Source organism: Marmota flaviventris, chromosome 4 (assembly GCF_047511675.1).
Source record: "Marmota flaviventris isolate mMarFla1 chromosome 4, mMarFla1.hap1, whole genome shotgun sequence".
Taxonomy (NCBI): domain Eukaryota; kingdom Metazoa; phylum Chordata; class Mammalia; order Rodentia; family Sciuridae; genus Marmota; species Marmota flaviventris.
In genome coordinates, this window is record NC_092501.1 from 100277448 (window position 1) to 100299687 (window position 22240).

The window sequence follows — 22240 nt, forward strand, 5'->3', positions numbered from 1 at the left end:
CCGACAGAAAAGGCCCAGTGGCCCGCGGCGGGACAGAGCTTCCAATCACTCCTGCAAGGTAGGCGGGTCTGCGACCCACCTGCAGAAGAGGAGCAGCCGCCTGCTGAGAGGCTGAGCCGCCCCCTGCCCCCCGCGCCTGCAAGGTAGTCGGAACTGAGACCACCATCAGAACAGGTCAGACCTGCAACCGAGAGACAGAACAGGCCCAGTGGCCTGAGGAAGGGTAGAGCCGCCCCCCCCCACGCCTGCAAAGTAGGCGGACCTGCGACCCACTGGTAGTACAGCCCCAGAGACCTGCAGAGGGGCAGTGCCGCTGCCTGCGCCTGCAAAGTAGGCAGAACTGCGACCACCGACAGAACAAGCCTAGCGGCCCGCAGAGGGACAGAGCCGCCGCCCGCGCCTGCAAGGTCGGCGGACCTGCTTCCGACTGGCAGAGCAGGCCCAGCGGCCTGCCGGCGTGGTAGGCACATTGCCCCAATTGGAGGAGGGGCAGAGCCGCCGCCCGCGCCTGCGAGGGAGACTTTGCAACTATACAAGACCAATATAAATATATAGGGGGAAAATTCAATAGCATAACAGTTTCACCAAGAAGAAAGGAAAGCGAACAGTATGAAGAGACAAGGAAAGAAAGGACCACAAGCAATGCAGGTCAACTCAACGTTAGAAGAGGTAATAGCTGCAGCTGATGGAATGTCAGATAAAGAATTCAGGATATACATGCTTCAGATGATCTGGAGTCTCAAGGAAGACATCAGACAGCAAAATCAGACAATGAAAGATCACTTCAACAATGAATTACATAAACAAATCCAAGAAGCAAAAGATCAACTATACAGGGAGATAGAGGTTATAAAAAACAAACAAACAGAAATTCTAGAAATGCAGGAAGCAATTATCCAACTTAAAAACTCAATTGAGAATACTACCAGCAGAGTAGAACACTTAGAAGACAGAACATCAGACAATGAAGATAAAGTATTTCAACTTGAAAAGAACATAGACAGCTCAGCAAGACTGTTAAGAAACCATGAGCAGAACATCCAAGAAATATGGGATAACATCAAGAGACCAAATTTAAGAGTCATTGGGATACAGGAAGGAACAGAGTTTCAAACCAAAGGAATGAGCAATCTATTCAATGAAATAATTCGAGAAAACTTCCCAGACTTGAAGAATGAGACAGAACCCCAAATCCTAGAAGCCTACAGGACGCCGAATGTGCAAAATCATAAGAGACCCACACCTAGACACATTATAATGAAGATGCCCAACATACAGAATAAGGAGAGAATTTTAAAAGCTACAAGAGAAAGGAAGCAGATCACATTTAGGGGTAAGCCAATCAGGATAACAGCTGATCTTTCAACACAGACTCTGAAAGCTAGAAGATCCTGGAATAACATATTTCAAACACTGAAAGAAAATGGGTTCCAACCAAGAATTGTGTTTCCAGCGAAATTAAGCTTCAGGATGGAAGATGAAATTAAAACCTTCCACGATAAACAAAAGTTAAAAGAATTTGCAGCTAGAAAACCATCTCTTCAAAACATCCTTGGCAAAACATTACAGGAAGAGGAAATGGAAAATAACAATGAAAACCAACAGTGGGAGGTAGGACACTAAAGGGGGGAAAATAATCAAAGTGGAAAACAAACCATGTTTAGTAACATAAATAAACAAATATGGCTGGAAGAACAACCCATATCTCAATAATAACCCTAAATGTTAATGGCTTAAACTCACCAATCAAGAGACACAGGCTAGTAGAATGGATCACAAAACAAGACCCAACAATATGCTGCCTACAGGAGACGCATTTGATAGGAAAAGACATACAAAGGCTGAAGGTGAAAGGTTGGGAAAAATCATATCACTCATATGGACTTCGGAAACAAGCAGGAGTATCCATACTCATATCAAATAAAATAGATTTTAAGCCAAAGTTAATCAAAAGGGATAAAGAGGGACACTACATACTGCTCAAGGGAACCATACACCAACAAGACATAACAATCATAAATATATATGCCCCAAACAATGGTGCAGCTATGTTCATCAAACAAACTCTTCTCAAGTTCAAGAGTCTAATAGACCACCATACAATAATCATGGGAGACTTCAACACACCTCTATCACCACTGGACAGATCTTCCAAACAAAAGTTGAATAAGGAAGCTATAGAACTCAATAACACAATTAATAACCTAGACTTAATTGACATATATAGAATATACCACCCAACATCAAGCAGTTACACTTTTTTCTCAGCAGCACATGGATCCTTCTCAAAAATAGATCATATATTATGTCACAGGGAAACTCTTAGACAATACAAAGGAGTAGAGATAATACCATGCATCCTATCTGATCATAATGGAATGGAACTGAAAATCAACGATAAAAGAAGGAAGGAAAAAGAATACATCACTTGGAGAATGAACAATAGGTTACTGAATGATCAATGGGTTATAGAAGACATCAAGGAGGAAATTAAAAAATTCTTAGAGATTAATGAAAACACAGACACAACATATCGGAATCTATGGGACACATTGAAAGCAGTTCTAAGAGGAAAATTCATTGCTTGGAGTTCATTCCTTAAAAAAAGAAAAAACCAACAAATAAATGATCTCATACTTCATCTCAAAATCCTAGAAAAAGAAGAGCAAAACAACAGCAAAAGAAGTAGAAGGCAAGAAATAATTAAAATCAGAGCTGAAATTAATGAAATCGAAACAAAAGAAACAATTGAAAAAATTGACAAAACTAAAAGTTGGTTCTTTGAAAAAATAAACAAAATCGACAGACCCTTAGCCAGGCTAGCGAAGAGAAGAAGAGAGAGAACTCAAATCACTAACATACGGGATGAAAGAGGCAATATCACAACAGACACTTCAGAAATACAGAAGATAATCAAAAATTATTTTGAATCCTTATACTCCAATAAATTAGAAGATAGTGAAGGCATAGATAAATTTCTTAAGTCATATGATCTGCCCAGATTGAGTCAGGAGGATATAGACAACCTAAACAGACCAATATCAATTGAGGAAATAGAAGAAACCATCAAAAGACTACCAACTAAGAAAAGCCCAGGACCGGATGGGTATACAGCAGAGTTTTACAAAACCTTTAAAGAGGAACTAATACCAATACTTTTCAAGCTACTTCGGGAAATAGAAAAAGAGGGAGAACTTCCAAATTCATTCTACGAGGCCAACATCACCCTGATACCTAAACCAGACAAAGACACTTCAAAGAAAGAAAACTACAGACCAATATCTCTAATGAACCTAGATGCAAAAATCCTCAATAAAATTCTGGCCACTCGGATACAAAAACATATCAAAAAAATTGTGCACCATGATCAAGTAGGATTCATCCCTGGGATGGAAGGCTGGTTCAATATACGGAAATCAATAAATGTTATTCACCACATCAATAGACTTAAAAATAAGAACCATATGATCATCTCGATAGATGCGGAAAAAGCATTCGACAAAGTACAGCATCCCTTTATGTTCAAAACTCTAGAAAAACTAGGGATAACAGGAACATACCTCAATATTGTAAAAGCAATCTATGCTAAGCCTCAGGCTAGCATCATTCTGAATGGAGAAAAACTGAAGGCATTCCCTCTAAAATCTGGAACAAGACAGGGATGCCCTCTCTCACCACTTCTGTTCAACATAGTTCTCGAAACACTGGCCAGAGCAATTAGACAGACGAAAGAAATTAAAGGCATCAAAATAGGAAAAGAAGAACTTAAATTATCACTATTTGCAGATGACATGATTCTATACCTAGCAGACCCAAAAGGGTCTACAAAGAAACTATTAGAGCTAATAAATGAATTCAGCAAAGTGGCAGGATATAAAATCAACACGCATAAATCAAAGGCATTCCTGTATATCAGCGACAAATCCTCTGAAATGGAAATGAGGACAACCACTCCATTCACAATATCTTCAAAAAAAAAAAAATACTTGGGAATCAACCTAACAAAAGAGGTGAAAGACTTATACAATGAAAACTACAGAACCCTAAAGAGAGAAATAGAAGAAGATCTTAGAAGATGGAAAAATATACCCTGTTCATGGATAGGCAGAACTAACATCATCAAAATGGCGATATTACCAAAAGTTCTCTATAGGTTTAATGCAATGCCAATCAAAATCCCAACGGCATTTCTTGTAGAAATAGAGAAAGCAATCATGAAATTCATATGGAAAAATAAAAGACCCAGAATAGCAAAAACAATGCTAAGCAGGAAATGTGAATCAGGCGGTATAGCGATACCAGACTTCAAACTATATTACAGAGCAATAGTAACAAAAACAGCATGGTACTGGTACCAAAACAGGCGGGTGGACCAATGGTACAGAATAGAGGACACAGAAACCAATCCACAAAACTACAACTATCTTATATTTGATAAAGGGTCTAAAAGCATGCAATGGAGGAAGGATAGCATCTTCAACAAATGGTGCTGGGAAAACTGGAAATCCATATGCAACAAAATGAAACTGAATCCCTTTCTCTCGCCATGCACAAAAGTGAATTCAAAATGGATCAAGGAGCTTGATATCAAATCAGAGACACGGCGTCTGATAGAAGAAAAAGTTGGCTACGATCTACATACTGTGGGGTCGGGCTCCAAATTCCTCAATAGGACACCCATAGCACAAAAGTTAATAACTAGAATCAACAAATGGGACTTACTCAAACTAAAAAGTTTTTTCTCAGCAAAAGAAACAATAAGAGAGGTAAATAGAGAGCCTACATCCTGGGAACAAATCTTTACTCCTCACACTTCAGATAGAGCCCTAATATCCAGAGTATACAAAGAACTCAAAAAATTAGACAATAAGAGAACAAACAACCCAATCAACAAATGGGCCAAGGACCTGAACAGACACTTCTCAGAGGAGGACATACAATCAATCAACAAGTACATGAAAAAATGCTCACCATCTCTAGCAGTCAGAGAAATGCAAATCAAAACCACCCTAAGATACCATCTCACTCCAGTTAGATTGGCAGCCATTATGAAGTCAAACAACAACAAGTGCTGGCGAGGATGTGGGGAAAAGGGTACACTTGTACATTGCTGGTGGGACTGCAAATTGGTGCAGCCAATTTGGAAAGCAGTATGGAGATTTCTTGGAAAGCTGGGAATGGAGCCACCATTTGACCCAGCTATTCCCCTTCTCGGTCTATTCCCTAAAGACCTAAAAAGAGCATGCTACAGGGACACTGCTACATCGATGTTCATAGCAGCACAATTCACAATAGCTAGACTGTGGAACCAACCTAGATGCCCTTCAATGGATGAATGGATAAAAAAAATGTGGCATTTATACACAATGGAGTATTACTCTGCATTAAAAAATGACAAAATCATAGAATTTACAGGGAAATGGATGGCATTAGAGCAGATTATGCTAAGTGAAGCTAGCCAATCCCTAAAAAACAAATGCCAAATGTCTTCTTTGATATAAGGAGAGTAACTAAGAACAGAGTAGGGTCGAAGAGCATGAGAAGATTAACATTAAACATGGATGAGAGGTGGGAGGGAAAGGGAGAGAGAAGGGAAAATGCATGGAAATGGAAGGAGACCCTCAGAGTTATACAAAAGTACATACAAGAGGAAGTGAGGGGAAGGGGAAAAATAATACAAGGGGGACAAACTAATGTCAGTAGAGGGGGCAGAGAGAGAAGAGGGGAGGGGAGGGGAGGGGAGGGGTGATAGTAGAGGATAGGAAAGGCAGCAGAATACAACAAACACTAGTATGGCAATATGTAAATCAATGGATGTGTAACTGATGTGATTCTGCAATCTGTATATGGGGTAAAAATGGGAGCTCATAACCCACTTGAATCAAATTGTGAAATATGATATATCAAGAACTATGTAATGTTTTGAACAGCCAACAATAAAAAATTAAAAAAAAAAATAAAATCATTAAAGTAAAACAAGAAGAACATTCTTATTACTTAAAAAAAGAGGGAGGGCTTTATTCAGACACCAATGGCAGGAACTATCAAAAGACATCCACAGATTTGACTTGACAAATTGAAGTGTTTACCTAATAACTGCTTATTTGGAAATAGAATGATAAGAAACAAACAAGGCAGTAGCAAAGCAAAGTACTAGTCCAGAATTTGTAAAAACTTTATAAGAAAATGATAAAATCAACTCAGTAGGAAACTGTGCAAGTCACCTTAGAAAACACTTCTCATAAAAGGAAATTAAAAGGTCAAATAATGAAAGTGAAAAGTTGCTGAACTTCACTGGATGTCAGAGAAATGAAAATAAGAACAACAGTAAGATACTCATCAGGGCAATGTTAAGAAAAATGTTATGGATTTTGGTATATCTACATAATAATGATGGAGTATTAATTGGTATAGCCGTATTGGGGAGATAACTAATATAAACTCATTAACTTGAAATCGTGCATACCCTGTCAATCAGAATTTCCATGTTTTGATCAGAGATACAAATATGGGTGCCCAAACTGACATTTTTCATGGTTGTATTATTTGTAAATAATGGAAAATTAGAAAAAAATTTAAATTTTATCAGTATCATCATTGAAGCACGTTTATATCATGAAGCAATTAATGAGAATGAATTTAAACTGAATGACAACATCAGTTTATATTGTTGAATGAAAAAAGAACTTGCTGAACAATAATATATACAGCATATATGTTATATCTTGAAAAATACATATATGAGTAATACAATATATTACTTTAAAAAAATCTTGATTTTTTTTTTTTTTTTTAGATTTATGGAAAATTTGAGAAGAACTTCCAAATATTCCTCCCCCATTGTAAACATCTCATATAGCCCAGCACAATGATCCAAACCGGAAATTAACATTGGCAGGATGCTGTTATCCAAATGGAATGCTTCATTTGATCTTCACCAGTTTTCTGACTAACGCATTCTTTTTGGCTTTGGGATCCAGGCAGGGTCCCACAGTGTGTGGGGTTGTTACTTTGCCCTGGTCTCTCACAGCCTGCATGCACTTTTTGTCAGTCTTCCTTATCATCTGGGGATGTGAATCTGTGTCATAATATATGGAGAACCTCTTGAGACTTTTCCAGCAATTAATAAGCTAGAGTCATGAGTCGTTTCTTCAATCATAACAGATTTTACTTTTCTGTATGTGATCAAGAAGACTGGCATGGAAGTTTGTTGTGTTGTAGAAAGAAAGATGGAGGTGAGCAGTTTGCAGACACTGTTCTTCTTGCCATTTCATGGCACACAGTAGCTTAAAAACAGGTGTACTTGTAGCACACTGACAGTGGATCAGCTGTGTACACATTCTGGCAGTCATAAAGAGAATTTTACTTTAAACTAAAACAAAAAAACAAAAACAATGTTTTAATACTTAAATATTTAAGCAGTTGTTTTTAAAAAAATTTAAAAATGATTCTCTCCCATTTATTCCATGTGCACTATCTATCTGTAGAGATCTAAACAGCTTTTTACTTCAAAAAAGGGGCAAAATGTGAACGAATCATTTTATTTCAGTTACCTCCCACCTCATATTTTCTTAGAAATAAATTCAATTAGAAAACTGTACATATATTCTAATTCAAATTATGATATTATTTATTTCTAACCTCTGATATAACTTACCAAAATAAATTTTTTTAAATTACTTTGTCTTACTCTTTGTAATTAACAATAATGAGTACATGGTTTAAAACCAAGTAATAATGTATTTCATTAAAACCTGAGAAAGAAAACCTTATAATCATGATTTTAAAAATGCCAGTCCATGCATAAGGTTTATTTAATATTATATATAGCTACATATTCTGTTTATAGTAAAAATAGTGGCAGTTCTTTAAGTGACACCTAACAATGCAATGGAACTCTTCCTTAAAAACGGATGGTCACTTGAATCATTGTAAATGTGAATTAAATTTCCCTTCAAGAAAAAATTGCAGAAATGTTTTCAGGGAAAATTTCCCCTTGAAGACTTGATATAAATTATATATGGGAGTTAGAAGGATTTGTTAATATCACACTGTAAGGATGTAAATAACCTTCTTGGTAAAATAATAGCACTAAAAGTGCACTGAATACTAAAGCCATCCTTGAAACCTTATTCCTGCAGAAGGAGCCCCCCATGATGGGGAGAGAGCCTGACTCAGCTCTAGTACAATAAAACATTATAATTATTATTTTTTCAAATGTCAAGTTGTAAGCCTAGATAGTTTGGCCACAGTTAGCATTTAGCTTCTGTTCCTGTGGCACGTCCTGGGATAATGTTCATCTGCCTGTGAGGTGCCTCTCTAGGTTTGTTAGTGTATTAAGTGGTATGCTTGGCCTCACTTAGAAGTTCTTTGTTAGTAATTCCAACTCCAGGTTTGCCGTGGAAGGCTATTGATTTTGATGGAGCGTTTTGTTACCAGGTTTTAATCATCTCGATGTCCTGCTCCAGGGTTTGTTGGAGGCAGGAATACATCTCCCAGAGGAGACGGAAGTGGAGAGCCTGCTGGGGAGGAGTGAAGTGCAGCCCAACAGACTTAGATCTCCAGGCAGCCTCTTCTCATGCTTTCCCTCATCCTTTCCCTCAGGTCTTTACCCCCCAAGAGCCAAGCTGGTGATACAGAGGCATCTCTCATCACTGACAGATAATGAGCAAGCTGACATCTTTGAACGAGTTCAGGTAACATTATATGTAGTTCTCATAAATAAAATATAAGGAAAAAGAGGTGGATCCTGTTGTTGCCAGTTCCTTTTTTTGTCCCTCTGTTTGAAGTGAAAGCTGTGCGTCCTATAGGACTACTTGGTAGAACCAGAAAGCCATTGTTACATTTCCGTCTTTTCTGTTAGACTCAATTGAGTGAAAAGAAAGATGAGAAAAGCTGTGTTGCAAGTGTACTCTTGATTTGTCTGTTCAACAGAAAATGAAGCCGATCAGTGACCAGGAAGAGAATGAGCTTGTGATTTTACACCTCAGGCAGCTGTGTGAAGCCAAGCAGAAGACACATGTGCACATTGGGGAAGGCCCAGCGGTGAGCAGATGTTTTTTCCTTTGACCTATTTTTGTTTATGTGTTTATTTAAAATAACACAGAAAAAAAAATGAAAGAAGAGTATTTCCTTTGTGCTCTCATCTTCTATAGGGCTAAAGAGCAGCATTTTAAGAGTTTATTTGGAAATTTTAGCAGGTACTGGCACATTGAGATAAAATAATAATAGTTTTATAATGTAAAAGAACTTGTGATTTTTGGTTTTTTTAAAAACAGGCATATATATTTCATCATGTAGAGTGAGCATACATTGTTTTATATGTGAGAAAATCCATTATTTAAAAAATATTCATATGAAGATTGTATTTCATCAAAAGCTTGGACAGCCCAAGTGGTAAAAAACAAGAATGAAAACCTCAGTTGTCCCTCGTGAGTGGCCACCCTAGTTGCAGATGGAAGGATGACTTTTCTGTGCTGATGGTTTAGAATTTATTCCCATCTCACAGAGATAAAGTAAGACCACTACAACAGCATCAGAGTGGATCATCACATGTTTAGCTCTTATGGACACAAATGCCCTCTGTTGTTAATTCACTACTTTCTTGCATCCATAACTTCTGGAATGATCTGATGGAGCTGATGCTGGTGTGGACTTTTATTCCCTCTCGCATAGACTAGGCAGAAGCCTTTCAGTCTGATTTCCATGACCTTTAGGTGTTTTTTAATGCTTCTTGGAGGTAAATTTCCCTAAAATGACCTTCACAGAGATGACCTTCAGATGACCTTCATAGAGATGCTTCTCTTTTTTTAAATTCTAATCAGTGTTCTTCCTGTTTGCCTGGCACTTAAGACTGTTCACATTGTTTTTGCTCCAGCCTCACTTTCTCATGTTACTCTCTACTGCTCACTTCTCTTTTAGCTCCTGACTCTGTCCCTTCAGCAATCTAGTCATGATAATTTTGCCAATAACCACCCCCAGCTCTGGGGAAGTCATTATCTCTGTTCTCTACCTGTCTGAACCCCATGTATCCCTTTCTCCCTGACCGCTGAGACAGAAAACCAATCTTCCCGCTTTCTTCCTTGATACTTACATGTGTTTTGTGTTGTTATTCCTTACCTCAGAAAATTATAAGGTTTCTCTCTTGAAAATTGTCATGTACCTAAGGACCATGTAGTATGCACAGGAGCCACTTATTTCCATGGGATAAAATATGTGGAGGATCTAATATGTTGGACACATTAGAGACTCTCATTTGGTTTAGTACTATCAGTGAATACTTACAGATCTTAAAGGATAAATAACCTATTCACAAATGAAAATGGAATAATATAACAGAGGCATTACTAGGATTAAATTTTGCTTGCAAGCTGCTTTGTTCTTTGGAACTTATTTTCTCTGTTTTCCTTGCTAATTTGAATATAAAACATGCACCTTTGAAAGAGATGGTGGTACTTTAACTAGAATAACAGCAGAAAAAATTGATGTCTCAAATTTAATATCCATTAAATGAAGCAGTAATATGTTAGTGGAAAGGAAAGGCATGAAGAAAAGATCTTAGTTCTGTCTTTTTTATTACTTATAATATTAAGCATGAAACATAATCTTTGTGTTCACAGTGTGGAACCCAAATTATTACTTCTTAATGGAGCTACTGAAGAATTCTTGTGTTTTTTTAATGGCTTAGTTTTAAGCCTGTATTTAAAGCCTCATTTAACCTTGAGTATGTCTAAACTAAAATTGCTATGTTTTTCTTTCTCTAGACTATTTCAAATAGTACAATCCCAGAAAACGCAGCAAGTGGTGGAAGGTTCAAACTTGACATTCTGAAGAATAAAGCAAAGAGATCCTTAACTAGCTCCCTGGAAAATATCTTCTCAAGGGTAAGGATAAACTGAAGATCTGTTAGTTAAACATGTCTTTGTTTTCTGACTGTTTGGCTTTATTCTTAGCTAGCTCACCCAAGATTTACTTTAAAAAGTACACACACAAAAAAAACCTATTAGGATAACTTTAATTTAGTTAATTCTTAAGATAATCTGCTGAAATAAATTTTCTTCTGAGATCTAGATTTGTTCTGGGGCCTCTCATGTGTGAAACTGAGCAATAGAGATTTACTAGTAGAGACATGTATAGAAAGGGGCCATAGAATACTGAAGCTCAATACTGTAAGAACTTTTTATCATTTGTCATAAACTTAAAAAGAAACCTGCCCTTCTTTGGCCCATTCTTAAGGGTTGATAGAAAATGCTAAAAATAGCATAAATTAGTGGAATTTTTTTAATCTCATTTAGTGAATTTTCATATTTTATTTAAATATAGGCAAAATCATTTTCCTTCCTTTTCATTTTCCTCTTCCTGAATAATTTAGTCCTAAAGCTGTAAGTCGGCATCTTAGGGCAGAGAGTAGGGGTGGCTCAGAGCAGGAAGACACAGAACCCATGGAGGGGTTTGGGGCTTGGGAGCCAGAATGGTGAGGGGGCTGTTGGCAGAGTAGAGCAGCCTGTTTTGGGGCATGGGAGCCTAAGTGGCCAAGGAGAGCATGCCTGTAGAGGGAGGGCCCATTACAGGCAGCAGAACAGAGTTAAGGTAGAAGTGTTCCTATACAGGGAGGTAGAGTCCATGCAGAGTGAGGAAATGCACCTGGGGAATGGCAGCCTCAATATGGGGTGTTGCAGCCTGAGGGGGTTGAGGAGAATATTCACGTAGTGGCCGTTGTGGAGCTCAGTCACATGCAGGGGAATGTCCAAATAGGTAAATATGTTAAGATGTGGGCTCCAGGGAGAAGGGAACTACAAGTATGAAAAGAGGAAATCTGAATGAACCCTGTGTTATTGGATTCAATATGCACTCAGAGATGCTTGTGTGTATTTGTGTGGGTATATTTTGTGTGCGTGTGTGTGTACATGTAGCCCCTGGCTTTGTTCACTGAGAGAACTTGGGAGTTGTTCTTCTGAACACATCAGATAATAAGCCTGGTTGGGTGGAATCTAGCATCTATATTATTATTTTTTTTATTATTGTTGTTGTTATTATTATTATTATTATTATTTGATAAAGGGGATTTAACCCAGGGGTGCTTAACCACTAAGCCACATCCCCAGCCCTTTTTATATTTTATTTAGAGACAGGGTCTTGCTGAGTTGCTTAGGGCCTTGCTAAGCTGCTGAGGCTGGCTTTGAACTTGAAATCCTCCTGCCTCAACCTCCCTAGCCGCTAGGATTACAGGCATGCACCACCATACCCGGCTAGCATCTGTATTTTGTATCTATCCTCCTGTACTAGTAGGAACCAGGGTCCTGGGAGAAGCAGTTCTAGAGCTGCAGGAAAAGTACAAGTCTGGAACATCTTGGCCTTGTAGATAGTAAAGGAGCATCAGGGAACCATGGTGATGGTCATAACAAAAACTTAAAAGGGCTGTAACTGGTGCCATCTGACAACAGTATGACCATCCAAGTAAATGACAGCAATGTAATGATTCTATGACCCATTGAGTAGGAACCATAAATTTATTCTGAGATGAACTTCAGCACACTGAACATCTGCACGTGAGTAGATGCAACAGGGAAGCAAGTAACTTCAGAGCAGAGAGGGCTGCCAGGCACAACCTTGGTCGAGTGATGACTTGAACCTCCTCAGCAAAGCAACACACTGAAATCCTGTGCCTGGGTTTGTTGGAATGGACGGAGCACAGCTTCAGAGGTCTGACAGCCACAGAGGCAGCTCTTGAATCTAATCAAGAGAAAACACAGCAAACCTAGACTGAGGGACAATCTACAAAATAACAAGCCTATTATCATCAGAAGTGTCAAGATCCTGAAAGTCAGGAAAAGACTGAAGAATTGTTTAGACTGAAGGAACATGAAAATTTGTGGAGATTCTGAATCCCATTCTTTTGCTATAAAGGCTCTTGCTGGGACCATTGGAGCTAGAATGAAATCTAAGAACAAAATGGCATTAACGTATCAATGTTAGTTTCTTATTCTTGAAAATTGCATTTTAATGGTGTAGAATTCCTGAATTCCTTGTTCATAGGAAGTGTACACGGAAATACTGAAGGATGAAGGAAACTTACATCCCCCATCCAGATTATTCACTTATAGATTTGGGGAAAAATGTTTTGTACTGAAGTGTTAACTTTTCTCTACATTAGAGATTTTTTCAAAATGATACATGAAAAATTGATTATAGTAAACTTGTCACATGCTTTACAAAGCCCACTTGGGATTTTTTTGTTTGTTTGTTTTTGGTTGTTTATCATGTGAATAAATATCGCAGACAATTCAAGGGTCATAAATAATGCCATGTGCTATCAATAATGCAGATGTGTGTATACAGATGGGTGGTAGGTGTTTTAATTCTTTTGAATAGTTTCACAAGGTGTTCTTGATGATTTGTTTTTAAGTTTCTTAACTTTTCTGCTAACAGAGTACGAACATTTCGCCTGCAGTCTGTAATTAAATTCTTCAGTGATCTCTATGTGCCTTTGAAGAAGCAGATGGGGATATAAATCCTCAGACGTTGAGAAGGGTTCTGAAGGAATGATTTAACTCTGTTTGCAAATGTGTGAGGTTTTTTTTGTTTGTTTGTTTTGGGGTGTCAGGGATGAACCCAGGGTCCTGTACACACTAGGTCAGTGTTTCTTTTTTTAACCAACTGTTTAACATGAATAACATTATGAGTCCATAAAATAGTTGGATACACTTTGAATTATTCCTTGTTTATTCAATAGAGCATTAAGGACACAGTGTTCCTAGTTTTCTTTCTTTGCTGGAGCTCAGAACACGTTTACAGGTATTTCTCTTAATGATTGAGATTCTTCTGATTTTAACAAAAGCCCTGCAGCTAGGGTAGTCAGTTGTGAATGCCATTACCTTATCAGTGGAAAACAGACTCTTAGGAAAGAACCTCTAGGAAGTTTGTCAGAAATATGTTAATGCAGCTGACCCTAAATTTTTCATGCCATTTTCTTTCAAAATTTATAAATTAATATTCCTCCTTCCGTCTTCCTCTTTTTCCCTTTGTTCCCCCCCCCACTTGTTACTTCCTTTCTTTCTAAATCCAGAAATGAACCAACATCCATTCATAGTCATCTAGGAACACTGATGTATTTGTGTGTTTGGAGCCAAATTTTAAAAGTCATCTTCTACTCCTAGAGAAGAGGTGAAAAGGAGATGTTTAGGGTTTTAAGACTAAATAGTCAGCAAATGTTGTCACTGGATTAAAGAGACTTCAGGTCGTCAGGAATAAGGCTGCATTTAAAGGCAGTGCAATGAAGTGGTTGTGCAGCCAGAATGTCTGGTTAGAACCCAGCTTTATCTCTTATTACCCGGGTATGTGGTTTGTTCTCTCCAAACTGATATTGAATTTTAATCCACATGTGAGAGTCTAAGAGGTAGAACTAGGTAGGACCTTTAAGAGATGCTCTCATGAATTAATTAATCCATTCATGCTATTAAGGGGTTAAATGGTTATTTCCAGAGAGGGTCTGCTATAAAAGCCAGTTTGGTCAGGTCTCTTACAGTTTCCTGTCTGTTGCCACATGATGCCCCATACTACCTTATGACTCTGACAGCAAAGGAGGTCATGCCCATATGTGACCTCTTGACCTTGAACCAGAACTGTGAGCCCCAAATAAGCCTCTTTTCTTTATAATTTATCCAGTTGTGATATTGTATTAAATTAACTTTGTAACTTCATATAACTTTATAATATATCTAATTGTGGTATTGTATTGTGGTAATGTATCGGACTAAGACATAGGATAACCAGGTTCCTTCCCTTGCTGAACTTGAGTTTCCTCACCTGTGAGATGAAAGCAAGGGTGTACTTACTGCCTAAGGACTTGGTGAGGAAGGAATGAGGAGATTTACAAGAAGTGCTTGGAATTGGCAGAGAGTGAGCCAAAAGGGTAGCTGTGATGATTAAGACAATTTTGTGTACAGAGGAGCAGTTAACTCTGAGCTGCTGCGTGACCATGTTGGAAAAGTGCCTCTTTGAATTTTTACGTTGATTCTATGACATGCCAAGTAGCATTTGTTGGAATTCACCAATGTGTGGGTTATACCATTACAAGGTTTCTGTCGTAATTCAGTTTTATTGAGTTATGCCACTGGGAAAAATTGCTCACAATACATGGCTGAGAAAAGAGTAGATGGCGATGTAGAGCTTTGACAGGATGCACGTTAGCTGGTGAGTCATTCATTTGCACGTGCCCTTTGTGAGGACCAGGCCACACTTGAAGCATCACAATCCTTAGAGAAAATTCAGAGGACACGCCTGGAGGATCTGAGAGTTAGACTTTGGAGAATGTACCGTAAATCAAGGCATTTCTCTTTCTTTTAATCTTTTATAGGACAGACGACATTAATAAGTAAGTTAAATAACATTAATAAGTAAGTTAAATATTTTTACTCATTTTTGTTTTCATTTTCTTTTTGGTTGTGGTAAGATATACATATAGTAATATAAAAAGTCCCATTTTAACCACTTGAAATGTATAATTCAGTGGATGTAAGCACATTTATTTTGCTATACAACCATCACCACCATCCATCTCTAGAACTTTCTCCCTCTTGCCAATACTCATCTTCCTTTTACTCTCCCACACCCGAGTTCCTTATAACTATCATTCTACCTTCTGTTTCTGAATCTGTCTGGTCTCAGTGATTCATTATAAGTAGAATCACACAACATTTGTATTTTTGTGACTAGTTTATTTCACTTACTATAACATCTTCAAGTTTTATCCATGTTGTAGCACTTATCAGAATTCCTTTGTTTTTAAGGACCTGAAAACAGCATACTACAGAGACACAGCCACATCAATGTTTATAGCAGCCCAATTCACAATAGCTAAACTGTGGCACCAACCTAGATGTCCTTCAGTGGATGAATGGATAAAAAAAAATGTGGCATTTATACTCAATGGAATATTACTCAGCAGTAAAAGAATAAAATCATGGCATTTGCAGGGAAATGGATGGCATTAGAGAAGATTATGCTAAGTGAAGTTAGCCAATCCCAAAAAAACAAATGCCAAATGTTTTCTCTGATATAAGGGGGTGGGTGACTCAAAGTGGGGTAGGGAGGGAGAACATAGGAGGAAAATTACCTCTAGATAGGGAATAAGGGTGGGAGGGAAAAGGAGGGAGAAGGAATAGCAAGGATGGTGGAAGGAGACGGTCATCATTATATAAAATACATGAATGAAGATATGAATTTGGTGTCAACATACCTTATATACAAGCAGAGATATGATAAATTGTGGTATAAAGGTGTATTAAGAATTGTATGCAAAAAAATAAGAGCGCTCATGTATAATGGCATAATTTGGCATCAATATTCTTTATATACAGAGTTACGAAAAATTGTGCTGTGAATGGATAATTATGAATGTAATGCACTCCACTATTGTCATGTATGTAAGAAATAAATTTAAAAAAAGAATTCCTTTGTTTTTAAGGCCAGGTAACATTTCCATTGCATGTATACACCACATTTAGTTTAGTTTATTCATTCATCTGTCAGTGGACATCTGGATTACTTCAACATTTTGGCTGTTGTGAATAATGTCCTGGATATGGGCATTCAGATATCCAGATCTCTGCTTTCAGTTCATTTTCAGTTTTCCAGAAGAGGGATTTACTGATTCATTTAGTATCATATTTTTTACTTTGTGTAGACCCACTATATTGTTTTTCATAATGGTTGTACCACTTTTTATTCCCACCAGCAATCCATAGAAATTACATTTTTTTCCACATACTTGCCAACACTTGTAATTTTGGGCTTTTTTATGTTTAATAAATAGTCATCCTAATGTGAATGTCCACTTTCATTTTAACAAAGTACTTATTTCATAGAAACAAGCAGTTAAATGAATGGTTCAACCTCCTCAATATTGGTTGTATGACAGTATCATAGTATCATTTATGGAGCTTTCCAAAAATACAGATTTGTGGGCCCAACCCTATACTCAAAATGTATCAAAATATCAGGTGTGGGACTGAGGCACCTGATTTAGAAGTTCTATGAATGATTCTGATGTACTCTCTTTGTTTTGCAACTTAACTCACTATTTGTGATTGTCTTTGCTCTAGGATGGCCATTTGTGTTTGTTGGTTTTTGTTTTGTTTTTAGAGAATACCTAATGACTTTTATTTTTATTTTAATTTTTCATGTTTTTGGCTATTTGTTTTTAAAGTATTGTCACACATAAGCAGCATTAGTATCATCTGAGAACTTCTTAGGCATCTAAGTCCTGGCTTCCTTTATCAGAAATTCTTGAGTTGGGTCCAATAATAGATGTTTAGCCCTTCAAGTCATCCTGATGCCTGGCAAAATTTGAAAGCTGCTATTCTAGACAAGTCTAATTCTTAAGATATTAACATTCTAAATAAGGAATCAGCATTCACTAACATCAGCGATCAGAATTTAACACAGTGTTTCTTAAGAATTTTATTAGAAAGATAATTTAAGTAGGTGATCAAGGGACCTGAAGGCAAGACCCCGCCCTGGCAGGCTTATATGTACGAACTTGCGTTTATTTCGCTTTTCTAAGCCATAGTTTCACCATTTGTAAAATGTGCGTAGTAATCCTGATTTACTTTATCATGAGGATTAAGTGTCAGTATATTGGGAAAAAATGACACTATACATCTGAGGTGGTATATTCAGTGGTTAGCCCCAGAACTCTGTCATTTACAAAATAGCAAAAGGGTATTTAGAGTGTTGTTCTCTTTATCTCTGTTTAGTACCCTGGCATCCTGCACAGTACTTGCATGGCCGCCTTTGAAGTGTCTCCTCTGCATGCCTTGAATTGCTATGGTGACTCTGTCAGCAAGGGCACAGCCATTCTATTTTGGTCAAGGTGGATACTGTAGCTTTTGTGTTCCAAAGCGATGCCAAACGCCATAAATTTTGTGAACTAACAAGGTCTCGCTTGCGTCATGTGCTGCAGAAAGGACTTGTTAGGAAGTCTGGCATTTTTTTTTTCTTGTTGTATTAAATGGTATGTAGCAAAAGGGGTTTTGTGTCCTACAACTTGTCATCCCCACCCCTGAGTTTTACAGCAGAAGAGTCACACTCCAGTCGTAGAGTTGAGCTCATCATGGCCTGCCATTTTTATGTGGCAAAATATTTTACTTAGCTGATTATAGGTGTTTATGCAATAGGATCCATTTTTTAAAAAAAAATGCTTAGAAGCTTAGTTCATTAGTATTAAAAAGTGGGTCTGAGGGAAAGGGCACCACAAATGAATTACCAAATCATAATAGAGTAAAATTGCAAGAGCTGTCTGTTCAAAGGTAAAGGACAGAGTCTTAGGTTCTGGTTGTTTGTTGCTATTTCGTAAGTTGAAATTTTCTAAAATGGAAATACTTAATATATTGTGTGAGTCATTTTGAAAATAGTCCTCATTTCATGCCTTCTTCAGAGTAGTGTCCATGGCCTTCTGGTGGAAATGAGTGAATTAGTAACAGTCATAGAGAATAACCTTAAGTATGCTTGTTTCTCTTTGTGTAAAAACAACACACACATATGGATAAAATACCTTAAAGAGTAAAATATGTGATTTAAATTGCTTTTCTAGTACTGGAAATGGCTTGGTACCCATGACTACTTTCTCTGTTGTGACCAAGTAACATGTTTGAGATATCAGACAAGTTGGGTGTATAAGTACTGGCTAAAAATAGCAGAGAGCAACTTGATGTTTACTGTACTGTCCTCTTGGTTACACAACTAACCCAGTAATTTATTAGCCACAAATACAGTTCATTATTAAAAGTATGTTAGTTATAGCATAGAACTGAAGAACTGAGGGAACTTGATAAGATTTTGGGATATTTGTAAAATTCTACTTAACCAACTAGGTAAGTTAGTTTTATTTGTGATTCTACATTCATAAAGTTCTACCTTAGGGAGTCAGTACTGAGAAGAAGTTCAAGGGCTTCACCCAGAAATGGAGCTTCCTCTGTTCACATTGCTGCTTTTAACTGGCTGTGTGAACTTGGACCATAGAATCTATCAGAACTTGTCTCCTTGTCTGTGAAGTTGAACTAATAACTATACCTACTTCACAGAATTGTTGTGAAGATGAAATAAGATAATTAATACAGTGTGAAATGTTTGCATAGTATATGGCCCATGATAAGTATTCAGTAATAGAAGATGAAGCTATGAATTTTATTATTGATATAGTTGTTATATAGAGTACCTATAGAAATAGAAAACTATAATTAGGCCTAGTGCCATGGCTCCCACCTGTAATCCCAGCAACTTGGATAACTGAGGCAAGAGGATCGAAAGTTCAAGGTCAGCCTCAGCACCTTAGCAAGACCCTCTATCAAAAAAAAAAAAAAAAAAAAAAAGGAATAGGGATGTGGCTCAGTGGTAAAGTAAAGTATTCATAAATTCAATCCTCAGCATCAAAAAAAGAAAAAGAAAAGAAACTATAATTATCATAGTATAGATGAATAAGTATTGCTTCTATGAAATAAAATAGGATACTATCATTATAAAGCAGCCAATTGAAAACAAGAAAGAACACTTAAATTTTTCTGGTAGGTGACATAAAAAGCAAAATTCAATACAAGTCTAGGAAACTAGAGTTGAAAATCATCTTTTAGAAGATAGAATGAAATAAAAAAGTAGTGAAAAATAGAACAAGGTTAAATAGTTAAAGGATCAGTCTGGAAACTCAAAAACTGAAAATTAGGAACTCCAGAAAGAGAACATGCCTGCAGGAAATTTTCAAAGAAAGAACTTAAGTTTTTTCTTAGAACTAATGAACATGAGTTTCCAGATTTAATAGGCCCAGAGAGTGCACATGAGAACAGCTGAACAAAAGTCATGCCAAGGCACATAGTTGTGAAATTCAGAATTCCCAAGGGTAAACTTAGATTCTGTTCCAAAAAGAAATAGCAGGGCTTACACACAGTCTCTAGATTGACTAAGACATTAGACTTCTGAACTGAAGGACATTTGAGCAATACTAACATGGTATAAAGGAATGTTTCCAACCAGAATTATGTATTCAGCCAAACTGTTAATGAAATACAAGACAGAGTAATGACATTCACAGACATGCAAATTAAAATTACCTCCCAGCCTCCCTTTTCTCAGAAAACACCTGGAGAATGTCCTCCACCTAAATGAGGAAGTAAACTGAAAAAGAGAAAGACATGGGATCAAGGAGACAGAAATTAAAACATAGAAAGGTGAAAGTAGATTTCTACACTGATAGTGAAGAAAATGCTCGGAAGATCTGTAATGCAGGGCCAGATTGCAGCAAGAAGACGGGTTTCTATAATAAGTAGTTCAAAGATAAAGGGAAAAAACCCCTATAATTAAGGAATTATGTGATGAGTGATTAAATCCCGATCTGTTGGAGAGTTTTACAATAAATTTGTGATTTCTGAGCAGTCATTAACTCCGTGAGAAATAAAGTGTACAAGACATGAGATGTAATCAAATGTAATTATAGTAAATATGTAGCTTATCTGCAAATAGTGTTTAAAAATCATAATAATTTAAGCACAAAATACTGATTCAACTGATATGTGTTGTAACTATATTGAGGGAGAAGGGCAAGAGAGAAGTGTGTGTATGTGTGTGTTTAGAGTGGGTGGGGAATGAAGTAAGAGTATTAACTTCTCATTAATATGTAGTGCCTAAAGTGGAAAGACTCAAAAATAGTATTTTGAGCTGAACATCAGAAGAGAAGCATCAGTATAAATAATTTAAGATTTGGTTTGGGGAGTGGGACTGAAAATGTGGAGTAGGGGTTGGTGGTCTCCAGTTTTTATTACAAGCTTTGGCAGTACAATTTGACTTTTGAAACTTTGGGCAGGTTATTACTTTGATTAAAAATTAAAATGATGGGCCAGGATTGTGGTTCAGTGGTAGAGCACTTGCCTAGCATGTATGAGGCAATCCACATGTATGAGTTCAATCCACATAAATAAATAAATAAACAAATAAACAAATAAAATAAAGGTATTGTGTACATCTGCAATTAAAAAAACATTTAAAAAATTGAAATTAAATTTAGTCTTCTCTGTCTCCCAAATTAAACCAAGGTATGTGTGGAGACCCTTTAAAACTGTGAAGCACTGTGCAGATGTTGTGCATGCTTTTATTTTATAGAGTCACTGTCACATCGACCTGGCTTGTACTTCCCCGTCATTCCTGTTAGAACTTTTTCGTGTGTTGCAGGAGTTTATAGAACTCCTCAGTCTGTGCTGTGTCTCTTAAGACCTTCTGAAGGATGTGGCTCAACCTGCCTTTGTATTCTCTTTCCTTCATTAGTTAGCTGCAGTTTCTTCCTATGTAAAGTGAGGGGATGAGACAAAATGATTGGTCAGATCTCTTTTTTAGATTATCTTTGAAATTCACACCGAAAGACCACATGGAAAGATCAAGAATCAGTTTGCTAGTCTTGAAGCTGGCTGATACCTAATCTTCTGGAATGAAATGACTTACTGGAGTAGTTTTGCATTATGGAATAATGAATAAAGCAAAATTAATAAATTTTGAAAGTCCCTTTTTCTATTTCTTAAAACCTGTTATAATCCTATAATGTGGAGCTTAAGGTCTGTAACATGTGGTGTGGACAATGTATGTATTAAACTTGATCTTTGTAACTTTTCTGGTTTTTGCTCTACCCTCCACATTTGTGTTTTATCTGTATGAGATTCAGAGTTACAGGAGTTCTCACTCATCTCATAGATGAATAATGTTTAACCTTGTAACCAAAAGAGTTCAAAAAGCTTGATCTGAGTATCTTGTTCTCTAATAGTTGATTAACAAATAATGGGGATGGGGACTGTTTCTGTTTATCCTGCTATCATGGATGTTAAAATAGCTGAAAAGTTTGAGAGAACCACAAATGGATCAATTTAATGCCCACATGGAAAGGCAACCTCAAATTGCCTTCTATAGTTTTGAAATAAAAATCCAAGCTGTATAAGGAGTTAATTTTATTCTCTTCACTCAGGGAGCTAACAGGATGAGAGGTCGGCTTGGAAGTATGGACAGCTTTGAACGGTCTAACAGTCTTGCTTCGGAGAAGGTATCTAATCTGATCTCCTTTGTTTACCCCAAATTGCAATTTAGTAAAAACCAACACCAATATCATAATATGCCTGCCTCTTTATTTTATTATGAGTTCTTTATGGCTTTCAAAGTATAAACATTGAGGTTTTGTTATTTTAAATAAGTAGGCCCTGACTGTAAACAT

At 37.1% G+C, this 22240-nt stretch overlaps 1 protein-coding gene across 3 annotated transcripts in view; it reads left to right on the forward strand.

The window, feature by feature from the left end:
• Positions 1-22240, forward strand: part of Tbc1d4 (TBC1 domain family member 4) — a 199103-nt gene that overhangs the window by 136904 nt on the left and 39959 nt on the right. For all 3 annotated transcript variants that reach the window (XM_027938077.2, XM_027938080.2, XM_071611449.1), the window contains exons 6-9: positions 8605-8696; positions 8935-9045; positions 10764-10883; positions 21998-22072. In XM_027938077.2, coding sequence (XP_027793878.2) covers positions 8605-8696; positions 8935-9045; positions 10764-10883; positions 21998-22072 — 398 coding nt within the window. The remainder of the gene's footprint in view (positions 1-8604; positions 8697-8934; positions 9046-10763; positions 10884-21997; positions 22073-22240) is intronic.